This window comes from Rhipicephalus microplus, unplaced genomic scaffold, assembly GCF_043290135.1.
Source record: "Rhipicephalus microplus isolate Deutch F79 unplaced genomic scaffold, USDA_Rmic scaffold_20, whole genome shotgun sequence".
Lineage (NCBI taxonomy): Eukaryota > Metazoa > Arthropoda > Arachnida > Ixodida > Ixodidae > Rhipicephalus > Rhipicephalus microplus.
This window is the reverse complement of record NW_027464593.1, coordinates 5,013,877-5,028,000: the sequence shown is the minus strand read 5'-3', so window position 1 is coordinate 5,028,000 and position 14,124 is coordinate 5,013,877. Positions and strand designations below refer to the sequence as shown.

General features: G+C 43.1%; 1 protein-coding gene across 1 annotated transcript; it reads right to left on the bottom strand.

Annotated features, from left to right (window-relative positions):
* Positions 1–4,617: 4,617 nt before the first annotated feature.
* On the bottom strand, positions 4,618–5,361 carry LOC119180979 (uncharacterized). Its single transcript, XM_037432132.2, has one exon. It carries the CDS (start codon positions 5,261–5,263, stop codon positions 4,679–4,681), a length of 585 nt encoding a protein of 194 aa, XP_037288029.2. The 5' UTR covers positions 5,264–5,361; the 3' UTR covers positions 4,618–4,678.
* Positions 5,362–14,124: the final 8,763 nt, after the last annotated feature.

Below are 14,124 nucleotides of genomic sequence, written 5' to 3'. Positions count from 1 at the left end.
TTGCTTTGTAAGCGGCGGGGTTGTCGCTCCCATGACGATGTCTTCGAGTCTGCCTTGCTTCCTCTTCATGGTAGCAATAAGGCGAAAGTGCATGGCTGTCGTGGATCACTTTCTTCGAGATTGCCATGCGAGTACCTCCTACAGGAAGGTCGGTAGTCACTCTGGCGTTGCAGTCTCCTCGATTCTCGCACCTCCAATAGTGCCTAGAATACACCTTCTTGTCAAACACATGAAAATAACCACAACTGCAACAAAGTATTGGTTTTTCTTTTTGGGAACATAACCCGCCACATCTCCGTCCATTTCCCTCCGAATCGGTGTTATTCGCGTGCATTGTTCAAGGGATTTTCTTCAATATGTCTTTTCAGCATTTTGATTTTCCAGCATTCGTTGTTTTAGGTGATTCGATTTTAGGCATTTAAATTTTTTCAGCTTTTTGACATTCGACCTTTTAATAAGTCGGCGTCTTGATTTTCGACATTTTGATGGGGACCCAAGCTTATACTCCCTAATAAATCACTTCCATTGGCCTGAACAAAGCCTAATATGTTCTCTAAATGCTCCTCGCTTCCACAAAGCTAGCACTTCATGCTAGGATTCATTGTTACAAGGCATGAACACGTGCAAGCACACAGATAACTCAGATAAGCCGAAGATAACTAGTGAATGATTTTCTCACCTAAAACAAAAAGTAATCAATACCTTTCAGTCATTACGCAATCAGAATCACTACTAAATCGACTGTTCAGTATATTTTACCTGGAACACGTCAATGTTAAACTTACGACCACTTATGAGCAAAAAAAGTTTTAGCAAAATTTGATGACAGTTGTCCACACTATTTTGCATTACGTAAGTTTAAAATTATTTTTCGCCTACAGAAAAATTACTTGACAATTCGATAATACTATCTATTTAATTTCACTATTATCCGTCCATGGAAAAATTTCCAATATGGGCCATATTTCTCTTCCTTAAGGCAGCAATAAACACCCATGAAAGGATTTGTAAAAATTATTTCAAGTTAAAAGGACACCCCTGTTCAATTGGACAAGCTTTTCTCTATTTTAATATAGGAGTGAGTTAGTAAAAATTTTATTGAGAATGTAGAACGGATTTTTTGGCAATACGTTTTACGAGTCAAGCTTCAAACTTTCGCATGCGAAAACAATTCGCATGCGTCTTACGGTATTCAAAAATGTATGTCAAGAAACATTTCAGGGGAAAATCTCTTGCTCTATAAATAGATTATCCTCAATTTTTTAAAGCTAATCTCTAATGGTCGAGCGCCGAAATTTGGAGAGATGGCGTGGAATAGCCCAGTGATAACACTTGCCACATAAAGCTGTTTGTTTGCTCTATATTGAGGTATAAAGTTACTTTTCACTTGGAGACCCATGTGGTGTAAACTTCGTCTCAATGTGGACCCAAATTACGATGTTCTTAGGCCCGTATTTTTTTTCTCAAAATATTAAAAAAACTTTAGTCTCCCAAAAATATAGGCATAATATACTCTCCCCAGAGCAAGCATTTTCTTACTCAGGTATTTATGCATAGCGCAACAACACAAAGAAATAAATCAGGGGCAGCGTCAGGATTATTTTTCTGGCGGGCCACTCATGATAAGTGAGTTCCTTAAGGGTGGGCCAAGAGGCAGGGAACTTAGCCATGGTGTTGTGACTATGATCTCTCTTGGGGAGGGTGGGCAGTGGGGGGCGAGTGAAAAGTGAGGGGGGGGGAGCTCCAGCTCCCCCGTGCCCACCCCTTGCGCCGCTACTTGTAAAAAATGCAAACAGAATATTTCGGCAAGATTTCTGGATGCTTGTATGACAGAAAAATAGCAGCAATATTGTTCAGCTTTTAACACCTGGCACAAACGATTTTGCTTAACATGAAAACCAAATTCGCCCTTCAAACGAGCAAGGTTATAGTAAATTTCGCAAACAACACTCAGACTACACTCTGCGAAATACGGAAAGGTCCCACGTACGGCATAGGTTGGCAAAATAAATGGAACTTACTCAGACTAACTCAATAACCATATATAAAAATATTTTGCTTTGGACTCACTCGGACTCAGACTAACGAAATATCTCTCTATTTAAACTCACTTAGACTCAGACTCGCCAATGTTTTTGTCAGCCGGATCCACTAATACTTTCCTCAAATATACCCACTCATACTCAGACTGATCAAAACTTTCCTCCAGCGGACTCACTCGGAATCTGAGACTCGCCAAATGTTTCTAAAACAGACGCACTTGGACGGAAAATGAGCAATATTCGACTTGGTCCGGCTCATACAATAAACGTCAAAGAAGCACCATTAAAAAACACATGTGAAAGAATTGCAATTGCCAAGGACATATATATATATATATATATATATATATATATATATATATATATATATATATATATATATATATATATATATATATATATATATATATATATAATCATATTATTTAAGAGAAACTTAACATTACATGCAATTTCCGCGACAGGCACATGCGCGCTGATAGCACTAAATACAATAGCTGCCATATGATTTGGATGCTGTAAATACCTGTGCTATTTTGAAATTTGGTGATACTATGCTAGTACATACATTCGTCTACGCTTGTAATTTGGTCATAGTGCGAAATGCTGTAATATAAAATTTTTGTCAGCAGAAAATCTGAGAACCATGACTTGACAGGGTCGCGTTCTTCAAAAAGCCTGTTACCTGTCCCGAGTTTCGTATCAGGTAAGGTGCATTCATGGTTCATTATTCATGAAGTCCTCCTGCAAAACACTACAAGAAAAACTTGTCTTCATTGGGTGCACTGGTGTTAGTGCACATGTACGTGTTATCCTACATAAGCTGAGTCTTTCGACAATAACTCATCAGTTGCAATACAGCGCCTGTGTTTGCGTCTTTTTAGGTATGCATGATTGTGTTGTATTGTATGCTGCTTCCTCAAAAGAAAAATAATGCCTAGGTCATTAGCTACCTGCTGCAACAAATAAAAAAAACAAGATGCAACATTTTTTTTTCTTTCACTACTCCTCTTTCTACCCCCCCCCCCCCACCGCACACACACGCACACCAGAGCTATAAGCGTCCAAGAAGGAAGAGGGGCTGTTTATGGTTGCGCACCTGTCATTCCTTCTCTAAATGTTTCGGTGTGAGGGAGTTTGTCGGAGCAGCGAGGATATAATGTACGACAGGAATCTAAGGTGAACATTCGACATAAGCCTGTCTGTTTTGGATAGAAACTGAAGGAATGAGAACTCCAACCAAAATATATTTAAGGAAAAAAAAACCCGATGTTTCGAAGCTGGTCGGGCTTCTTCTTCAGGGGTGAGGGATTGGCTTCAAAACGTCGTTTTTTTAATATGTTTTGGTTGCACTTTTCTTAATACTTCAATGTACAAATAGAAGTGGGGATTGTGGTAAAGGAAAGGGTTGCCCCAGTGGCTTTCGCTATACTTCTTTAGGCGAAATATCTTCTCTTTTCAACTTGCTGTGTAATCTAGCCTTCTCATGACTCTCGGCTAAGCTTTGTATTGTGCTCGGTAGCTCATGGTGAGGTGAGTTTCCGCGAACCTTACCTGCCTTCCAAACCAGTTACTGCATGCAAGCTTCCCCTGAATGGATGAATCTGTGGTTGTGGTTGAAGAAAAGGAAAAAAAAAAGACGCTATCTTTTCTTGCGAGAGCAGGGCTCAGTAGTTTGAAGGGGGGGGGGGGGAAGAGTTTAGAAGTAGGAAGGAGGAGAAGGTTTGGAAGAACGTGACGGCCATGGCTGCCAGAGCAGAAAGAGAATAGGGGCCCTTGGCAGGGCAGTCCCAGTCGTACGACTTGGAAATGTGGAGCTGCAACCACGTACGCACATACCTATGGCCATTCCCACAAGAAAAAAATGTCCTAGACCACCTTTCTTGGACAAGATTACAGAAAACTAGCTAAACGAGAAAACTAAAATAAATAAACAACCGATAATCCAACCATCGATTGTCACCACAGCTGCGGAAGGAAGGGAGAAAAGACGTAATCCATGACCTCGGCACCAGCGGCTACACAGAGACATTTATTCGCAGAACACTGCGTATAAGAAAAGACACGGGAAACACGACACCAATGGCACTGCAATGACGCCGCATGTCGACCCAACTTGAGCGCAGGGAACAGCGAATGGAGCACAATGGCAGAACACTGCGACACCACTCGCAACATGTTTGCCCCATACCAGTCCCGAAGGCACGGTGTAGAGCCAAAGCCACCTAGAACAGGTTAAGGCCTGCGCGCTCCCTCCGTGACGTCACGCACCTTGCCCGAGTGGGCCGCGCCTCGCGAAAAAGTTTGTCTGCTAGCCGTCCAGGCTCTACTCACTTCCATGCACTAGATGTGTGTGGGGTTGCCTTCCACAAGTCGCAGAGTGCTAATCACATATATGTACTTTTCTGCCAAGCGTGCAGATATAAATTTGAGGGCAAGTTATGTCAAACTAAGACATGCTAAAAGAAGCTTTGATTATTGTGTCCGAAAGCCGTAGCGTTAGAAGTGTGCCACAATATGGTATGGCGCATTTCTATTTTTTTGAATAAAAAGAAATAAACTACGATCCAATATATTTCATGGAGACGACATCATTTATTTATTCTAACGTGAATCTTCAAGACGTTGAAGGTAGCTTAATTGAGCGTTTTCAGTTTCCTCTTCAGTGTTGCGCCCTTCTTTGCCGCCGTTAACTTGTCGGTTTTCATTTGGACGTAGTTTTTCAGTAAGGTGTTGGTGGCTGCCCACAAGATGTTGTGAAGCACTGTCTCCGGATGGTGTCCTTTGCAACAAATGTCCAAATCTTCATTGTCAATTAAAAGGTGCTTCACCACACTGAGAAGAAGCTGCCTTTGGTGCCGTGCTGCATGAAACCGGGTGGTGTTCTCTTTCGAGGTCAACTTTTCAAGCACGATTTGTGTGTGCAGAACAGCACTTATTACTACTGGTTGAGGAAATTTTAGGGCCCCTCTTGTGAGGCCTTCGATTAGCATATCATCAACCATTGGTATATCCCTATCTTGTCTCGTGATGTTGGCCGCACAATCTTCACAGGGAATTTTCCTGAGAGCGGCGTGGGCGCAGTAACCTGCAATATACACTATTGCAGGCAAGCTCTCCTTTTTTGATTTCACGTCCTCTTCAGTCAACTTGATGCCATATTCTTCTATCACCTTGGCTGCATCAAACACAATACTGCTAGGTTGGGACAGTTCTTTCATATCTGGAAAAACCAGCGAGTTCTGAAGCCTCAGTTTTGCTTCCGATTCAAATATTTGTTGGACGGAAATATGGTAGTTGGATCCACATAGCCGACGGTAACGACCAAAACTCTCCTCGAGTCTGTCTGTCTGAAACTTTGCAAGCAAGACATATTCAAAACCTAGCTCCTCCAGGCAATACCGACTGACTTCGATCAAGGAGTATGACGTGAGACGTAGCGCCGAGTGCGTCTCCGTGGTTAACAGTCCTGCACGGCCAGGGCCTATCTTCAAGTTTTCCCAAGTGTCAAGCCAGTCCACGAATGCATTAAGAAACTGCAGCTGCATGTCCTCCATACTTCTTACGGGTGCTTGAAGAGGATTTCTTAGGTGCTTGCCTTTCGATGGTGTTTTAGTGTTCACAACGCACCACCACTTGTGTATTAATTCAATAAATTCAGCAGTTTCTCGGGCACAACTCAAACCAAGCTTTGCACCATAAGTTTTTAGTGCTTCTGCAATAAATGGACTGATCACTTTCAGTGCTAGCTTCACGTTTTGTCTTTCGATGTTAGAGGGGTTCAAAGCCTTATAAGTAAGTCCGTATCCAAGCTTCGAAAGATTGTGTTGCTCGGAAGCGTACAGTTCACGAAGTGTTTCAAATGTTGCTTTCTTCACTTGCACCTGTGATGTCGTACTTGAAAATTCGGGATAAAAAATGGAAAAGCCTTCATTTTTCTGGTTCAACCAGTTGTTACGGATGCACTTTAATAAATGCACGGTATCGACAACAAAAAATAGCGGCCTTGAATTGTCTGCTGGATGTGGGTAAACAATGTCTATTGTGTTATTTTTTGAAAAAAATGACATTACTTTTCGGTTCACAGCGTTGTTATCAGTGATAACGGCAATTACTGTAAGTCCCGCTTTTTCAAGACCCAAAATTACTTTTTTCAGGATGTCGTGCAAATGGCTAGCTTCAATGCTGAAAACGGGAAGGATGTGTACCACATCTTTGTGCGCAGAAAGCAATGAATTTGTCATGAACACGTGTGCTGTTTTTGCCGCTTCAGAGGAATTCGATGCCGTCCCTGTTAATGAGCCACCCTTATACTCAAAATATTGCTGGATGTGGATTTCATCTAACATGAGCGTTACGACTCTTTCGTGTGGCTTTAGAAGGCTCACTTTTTTTGTAATGTACTGCAAAAAGCCTTCATCGCTTTGTTCGTTTGCAGGACTTGCATTGTACTTGCTGCACAGCCTTAATATTGTGGAAGGATGAGGTAACATTAATTTCCCAGTGTTGCGAACGAATTTGTATGCGTGAGGAGAAATCGTATGAAAAATGCTAGATAATATAAGAATATCTGAAGAATATCTCATAGCTCCTCGCTCTTTAAGAAGAAGGCGCATCTGTTCCTTCAGAAACTCGAACGCTTCTACTTTCTCTTCTGGTAGGAGGTCACCATCAGACAGGTCATCAAAAATAGAAAAAATAATGTGGAAGCAGGCTTTCAATTTTTCTTCTTTTTCGCAGACGTCTGGAGCATTGAAATGCTCCACACTTTCAAGAATAGTGTACAAGCTCCGAATGTCCTCTAGTTTTTCAGGAATGGGAACATCAGCAAAGTGCAGCTTCATCTTTTTCCAGTAGGCAGAAATGTGCAATTCATCGGAAACAACCACAGAACGTTCCACCTCTGGAGGTAGTGTGTTCCTCTGAATATGCAGAAACATAACGGCAGCTTCCGTGCTGCTCACTATCCAATAGTCCGACAACTTAAGTTGTGAGAGTTGTGACACGAGCTGCTCGAAAGATGCCACTCTATTCTTGCGTTCCTCTTCTTCGTGCGAAACAAGCGACATCTGAATGCCCGTTAGTAGCTGGTCTGCCTCACGGTGCTTCCGTTTTGCGTCAGGCTCCTTGCGAACGGGAGCACAGTCGGATAGATAAGCGGGGCTGTTCGGAAACATCGTCGGCACTGCATCTTCGGTTAGTCGAGTAAGGCTCATCGGAACTTCTATAGTCTTTCCGTTGCTATCCGTGTAAGTGGTGGTAGTCCTCAAATACTCTGCTTTAAAATGAAGTTCGCAGACCTGCGATATGCAAAAGCAAAAAAAATGTTTTAAAATATTTTAGCAACATTTTATATATGTTTTTCTGCCTGATTACATTCTAGAACGTTATGATTAGCAAGGATTGAAATCTAGAGTGACGCTGCTCCGTAATGCACTGCACTAGCACAGATCTGCGACACAGAATTCGCTTTGTGTGAAGGTTTATTGGTAAAAATTTTAAATGCTTACCTTCGGATCACGCAGAGTGTCGATGTCGACGTCCTCGCGACGAATAGCACGTTTCCATTTTATTCTGCGGTCGTCTTTAGGGAAGGAGAACAAGCGGACCTTCGGTCCACCGTCATAATTTCCACGACAGTTCGGCACGCAGCAGCGGCCCATCCTGTGAACTTCCTGGTAATTTCACGCGAACAAACTTCACTGCTTGGACTCCAGATAACACAGCCAGGGCCAAAACTTGCACATATCTCCGAAGAACGTCCAACAGCACTATTTCAAAATTCTTGTGCAGCGTAGAACCTCGCTTAGCCAGGGTCAAACAAGTTCTAACAGGCTCGCCCTAACGAAGGGAGTCACTGAGCCTGCATTCCCCAACCGGTCCTCACAATGCCCACCAGTTTGTCGGGCTAGGTGTGCTGACGTCAGACAAGGAAACGAAGGGAGTGAAGGGGCCTTGCAAATTCTAGGAGGCGCTGGTAGACCTCGTTGCGTTGTTGTAGCCTTACTGCATTCCTTGAAGTGCACAAAGAGCGCGAAAGCTTGGGTACGAGAAACTTGAGCATGGAAAACGACTTTGCCATCAAGCCTTTTGCAGTGTGGACTGGAAAAACACCATGATGGGTGAGGGACGACAGGAAGTTCTTACGCGCTTCAAAGATGACTATGGATGGAAAAGTGTTTAAATGGGAATAAAAAAATCTACAAAAACACGGGCGTTGCTATGTTGTGTCGGTACAACAGAACTGCAGGCCGTTTGGAAAAAGATGGCAGCAGTATCTCATAAAGAGACTCGAGAATTGAAAGCATCTCTGATGGCCGAGAGGTAAAAGAATTCTTCGACCATGTTTCAGCTTGAATAAATTTATTTCCGCGAGTGATGAAGGATCACGTACGGCATGAACTGTGCGTTTGTGCCTCCTTTCTTCTTGAAATATGGCCGCGAGAATTTTCATGGTACCCTAAATTACGCAGCCGCTGTTTAATTGGTAGCAAATGATATGACAAAAGCCCATGGTATGTGTCATCGTACATTTTAACAAAACTTGAAATCCAGCCAGATGGCGCATTGCTATCGGGAAATTTTTAGCGCAAACTAATGCTTCCTCATGACGTTCACAAGCACCCATCCTGTCTTAACGTCTTTTTTAGCGCTCACAACTTTCCCAATTGCCACATTTATTCAAATAAAACTGAAGTGGCATCTGAGGGCACAAGCAGTTCAACGCCATAGAGAGAGAGAACGGGTGCTCGATTGCTCACGAATCGTGCTGCTTTCTCGTCTTTGAAGCCACAATATTAATGAATTTGAAGCTTAGCACTTATTCTCCGTTGATTAGGTACATAATCATAGATCAAGCTCAGTGTAGATTCCGATGTCAGGTAATAAAGGTGACCTGGAGTGGCACATGTGTCACAACAAGCTCCAGAACCCAATTGCATGCCTTCGTACCGTCATGCTCGTTTAATACAAACGTTTGTAGATTGGATTACAGAAACAGCGTTAAAAGACTGAGCAATATTTAATTCCTCCGTTCGTTAGTAACGCACTTCGTTATGTATGCTTCTGTTCTCTGGGAGCAGATCACGTGAGTTGTGTAGCATGAATTAACATAAAGTGCTGTTTCTATTTCACCACAGTCAGCGAACGGTGTACTCTACAAACACATCACCTGTATACATTAAACTTCGTGCCAGCACAATGCATACAATCCTCAATCACATCGCCGAAAAAAATACGGGTTTCACGGAAAGAATTCCCTAATGGTTCGTTATGTATTCAAACGTCAAATTTAAAAATAGCACCACCATGAACAGGATTAACTCCATGGCCAAATTTCACTGCAAAAAGCGCTCGAATAACTGCACCTTCCAGGTATGCAATATACATTGCATGAGGTTTTAGAGGTGTGGTGGCATCATTAGTTCAGGTTACATTGTTTTAGCGTAGATTTTGCTTTTTAGTCACGTTTACTATGCTTTTTAATGTTAATATTTCACCTCATAGGTCATTTAGTGACGGTCATTTCTTTTCCACATCCTTAAATGAGAGTTATGAATATTTGATAGCCGAGCATTTTTTAAAGATATATGACTGGTGTTTATCAAAGGACCTAGAATGAGTTCCGGGGAGGGAGAAATAAGAACAGTTTTATCATTTAAAAAATAAAGTTTTCGGCTTTACAAGCCGGAACGTCAATACGACAACAAGGGACGCCATAGTAGGAGGTTTTAAATATTCGGAACCATGGGTCGGCAAAATAAATGGAGCCTACATAGACTCGCTCAGTAAATGTGCTTTTATCTTAGGACTCGATATAGGGCCCAGACTATAGCCGGTATTTTGGTCACATATAGGTGACCAAAAATATCTTTCTCTGCAAAACATTTTCGCAATAGACTGCTTTCAATGGAGTAAATCATCCCGACATTTTTCGAATACACCTGAAGTAGTCGCCCAAATGCCTTGGACGTTCGGCGTGAAATGACCGATCAAACTTTACGTCGATACCTATCACTTTTCGTCTCCACTGTCTCTTTCCAAGTTCGTGTTCTTCCTTTCTTGACATTCAACTTCACAGTTGTTTAACAAATCCGCATTCTATTGGTTCTACAGAAGAAAATAGCTTGTGGTATACGCATATTAAATAAAACTTGGCCGTGCACTGACTGTTTTGTATCAATCATTTCACCGCTTTCATCTCACTTACCATATTGCCACGTGGTTGCGACGGCAAAGAATATGGTTCTTGGGTTGCTCAAGACGACACTTTTTATTTCGTGAACATGTGCCTAGAAAAGTACAAAGTACTAGAAATTCACGCTTTACGCAGATAGCGGTAATCAGAGCATTGGTCGTCGGTAATATGATCTGCGCGAAGGTACGTCGCCATATAAACCCGTGACATCGAACATCATCCATATTGTAGGTGTCTCAAGCTTATCAGAAGATTCTAAAATAATCTAGAATTTTCGCAGACAGCCAGGCGTGCTTTGCGCAAGGCAATTGATTAATATGTGGTGTTTAACGTTTCAAAACCACCATATGATTATGAGAGATGCCGAAGTGGAGGACTCCAGAAATTATGACAACCTGGGGTTCTTTAACATGCACCCAAATCTGAACACATGGGCCTACAGCATTTTCGCCTCTATCGAAAATGCAACCGCCACAGGCGGGATTCGATCGCGCGACCTGCGGGTCAGCAGCCAACTACCTTAGCTACTGAACCACAATGGCGGTGTCTTTGCGCAAGACAGTGACATAAAAATACAAGCGAAGTGGCAGTGTAATAATGTTGCAATAAAATTTCAGCAGATGCCACAGGTTCCGCTGTGGATGCTATTTTCATACAGAACCGTCAGCTGGTAGCCACGCGTTGCTAGGTGGATCGACGTCTTTGGGTATTTTGAGTAGGCTACGTTTCTACCTGAAACATACAGCGTGATGACAGCACTCACGTCGACTGTAAATTTTAGTGAAACGAAGTGCACGCTTCGGTTGAATGATATGCATATCATTAAGAAGCTGTTGTGTATTCCTCAAAGGTCGAGATCATCAATGGTCGAGCAACCCTTCCCTATCAGGTGCTGGATCAAAGGAATATATCTATGTAATGTTTACAGCCAGGCTATAGACCGCAACTGACGGTGTGGGCCGACATCACTGATGTAAGTCTATATATTTAGGGTTGTATCCGTTACAGTAAAAAGTAACTGAATGCGTTACTCGTTACTCTAATAAGAAAGGGAACGTTTCACTGCTCCACGTTATATATATACATAGAAAGGTAATGCATTACCATTACCGTAACCGAAAAAACAAACGTAACGAATGTTACCTCTGCCGTAGCTCCGGAATCATCAGTTTTAATCAATGTGTCTTTGCTGCAGAAACCCTCAATGAGAATTTTTAAATGTCAAATTTGTTTCACACATACTAACCCAAGCAAGAATTTTACTCAATGTTCAATTAACGAGAATTATTTGTACAAATGTGCTGAACCTTAGCAATGTTATATAGATGCTTAGTGACGCCTGCCCATGTGATGGCTTCTGATTCTGCATTGACCCAGGGTGAAACAATTTTTTTTTTCATTGGAGCATTATACACAAAGTGAGGTTCGATAATCTACGGTATTCCCAAAGAATCTATCATTTAACTCTCAAAAAATTTACAACAATCGGCCTTTTCTTGATCCTTCAGCACCTTCAATAAAGCGTGTCGAAATCGGTACTGTTGGTCCTAGCAACCGAAATGGCCCGCCGTGCGCCAGTAGGCAATCACGGAGGCCTACGGAGGACTACATTGGTGCCTTTTTATTGGGGAGGGGGGTACTGGGAGATGTCGTGGGGAGGAGGGGGGGGGCACTTGCAAGTTTGTGACACCAGATGTGGCTTGCAGACGCGTAAGTCCAGAAAAATCACGAAAGGGGACACACATCTTGCAATAGCAGCCATCTTGTTTTAATATGCTGCAGGTTTTATTTTTGTTTATATAAAAATTAAAATCATGCCTAATAATCAAATTGAAAAACGAACGTCAGTTCCCAGCACTCGTAACTGCATTCTTCTATTGAGTCTTTTCCGGAACCAGTCGAGAGTGGCAGTTGCGATTTCAATTGTCTCACACACCTGATGGGTATTGAGCACGTGTACACGCTACAAAAAGCATTAAAAAGTTGAATGTTTTATACATACTTATCAAGCATTCTTATTTGGGACTTTTGTAAGAGAAATTTTAATGAGGCCCACTTGCAAGGGGTGTTCCCCTCCCCTGACCGAGCACAAAGGGGTCGGGGAGTCAACGTTCTCTGCAGGCGTGGTCAACGGTCCTCCAGGTCGTGACCACTGTGGACTGTGTATCTGAGCAAATATTGCATTTGCTCTCATCTGCACATATGACCATCGGGAGGTTTTTGTCTTGGGGGTAAGCAGACCCTTCTTTCAACTTGCATCACGGCTGAGGGAGGGGGTCGTGTTGGTGTCGCTAGAGTGGGTAGAAAGTGCTGGTGCGGCTTGAAGGGGTCACGTGCCCTTTTCGCACCACCCGCCTCGCCCACACCCACGTCTAGACTTCATTCATTGAACACTGCGGTGAGGACTAGTTGACTAAATGCACAGATTTGTTTTCTCCCGCATCTTATACCGCTACATAAAACGTTCTCATATTGTGAAAAGTAGGTATATCGATTCGTTTGAAGGAAAGTAACATTCAAGGCATGACAGATACAAAAAAGAGTGGTTTTCTGCAATAGCATTAAGAAAACTCATAGCAGAGGTGCTTCTTTTTTCGTGACGCGTACAATGTAAAAGTGAGATCCGATTCAGAAAAAGCGAACTGAGTGACGTTCGTTGGTGCTTGCTCAATGTTGAATGAAAGAAGGTTTCATGAAGTATGATGTAGCCAACAACAGAAACAAACTGCTGCATTTTAAATTTAAAAAACAAGCAAAGTTCTGCACATTCGTGGTAGAACATGGACATATATTGAAGTACGCGTATTTTATTATGAAAGCGAAATAAAAGGTATTTTACAAAACGCTTTGCATTCATCGTGATGTCGACACATATGTGTAGTGTCATTAGTGCCATTTGGATGAAAATCCCCGAATTTCAACTAATTCAGTAACATGTGGCAGAAGAACCTTTTGAATGTTTAGTTTCGGTTTCCGCACCGCCGGCGCCACCGCCGCCGATGAAAATTGGCCGCGCGCCGCCGCTGATGAAACACCTTTCCTTCCTCCGTGCGATGAAAAAACCGGCATGCACCGACAACGCCACCGCCGCTGACTCTGAACGACCCCCACGACGCCGCCGGTCAAAATCGCCTCGGCGCACACCTCTACTCGCCGGCCGGCGCCATGCATTGCGGTGACGCCGCCAATGTACAAACGTGCTTCGGCGCGCCTCCGCGGCGTGGCACCAGCTGCATTAAATGTGGCATGACTATGTGGTCATGGAATGCCAAAAGATTCAGCCGGATAGAAATGGGGGAAAGGTCACACTTCCTGAGGCGCTGGGCTTCGCGGTTGATGGAAGCATTAACTGGTCAGCAGTAGGTATTACTAAGCAGCGGCTGGAGTATTGGTGGGGGAAAAGCAGAGAAGTCGATAAAATAACATCCCAGCCAAGAGTAGCGGCTGGGCAAAATTAAAAAGACATCCGAGTTGAGGGACAGAATTTAAACTCGAACTATTAAGGTAGGCTAGATGGCGCATGCCGTCACCCCGATTCAAAGGGGAGGCCGTTAATCATCATCTTCATCATCATCATCATCATCATCATCATCATAATCATCATCATCATCATCATCATCATCATGTAGCGAGCGTTAACATTGGAGCAGTTGCTGCCTGTTTGGAGCGGCGGTCGGTGTGTGCGAGTTTTGTTACTTGGAGGACTAGTTGCGCTTTGCATTCTCAATCCCCTTGGTTCTTAGGCGAACAGTGATGTGGCCTGACAAGCAGTGGCCCTCAAACGAGGTTAAAATGCTTCCGCGGCGGCAAAACCACTGTTTTGCGCCAGGCTGTTGTACAGGTTACGTCCACGAGAAGGGCAGCAAGAAGCCGTTTTTGTTCGGC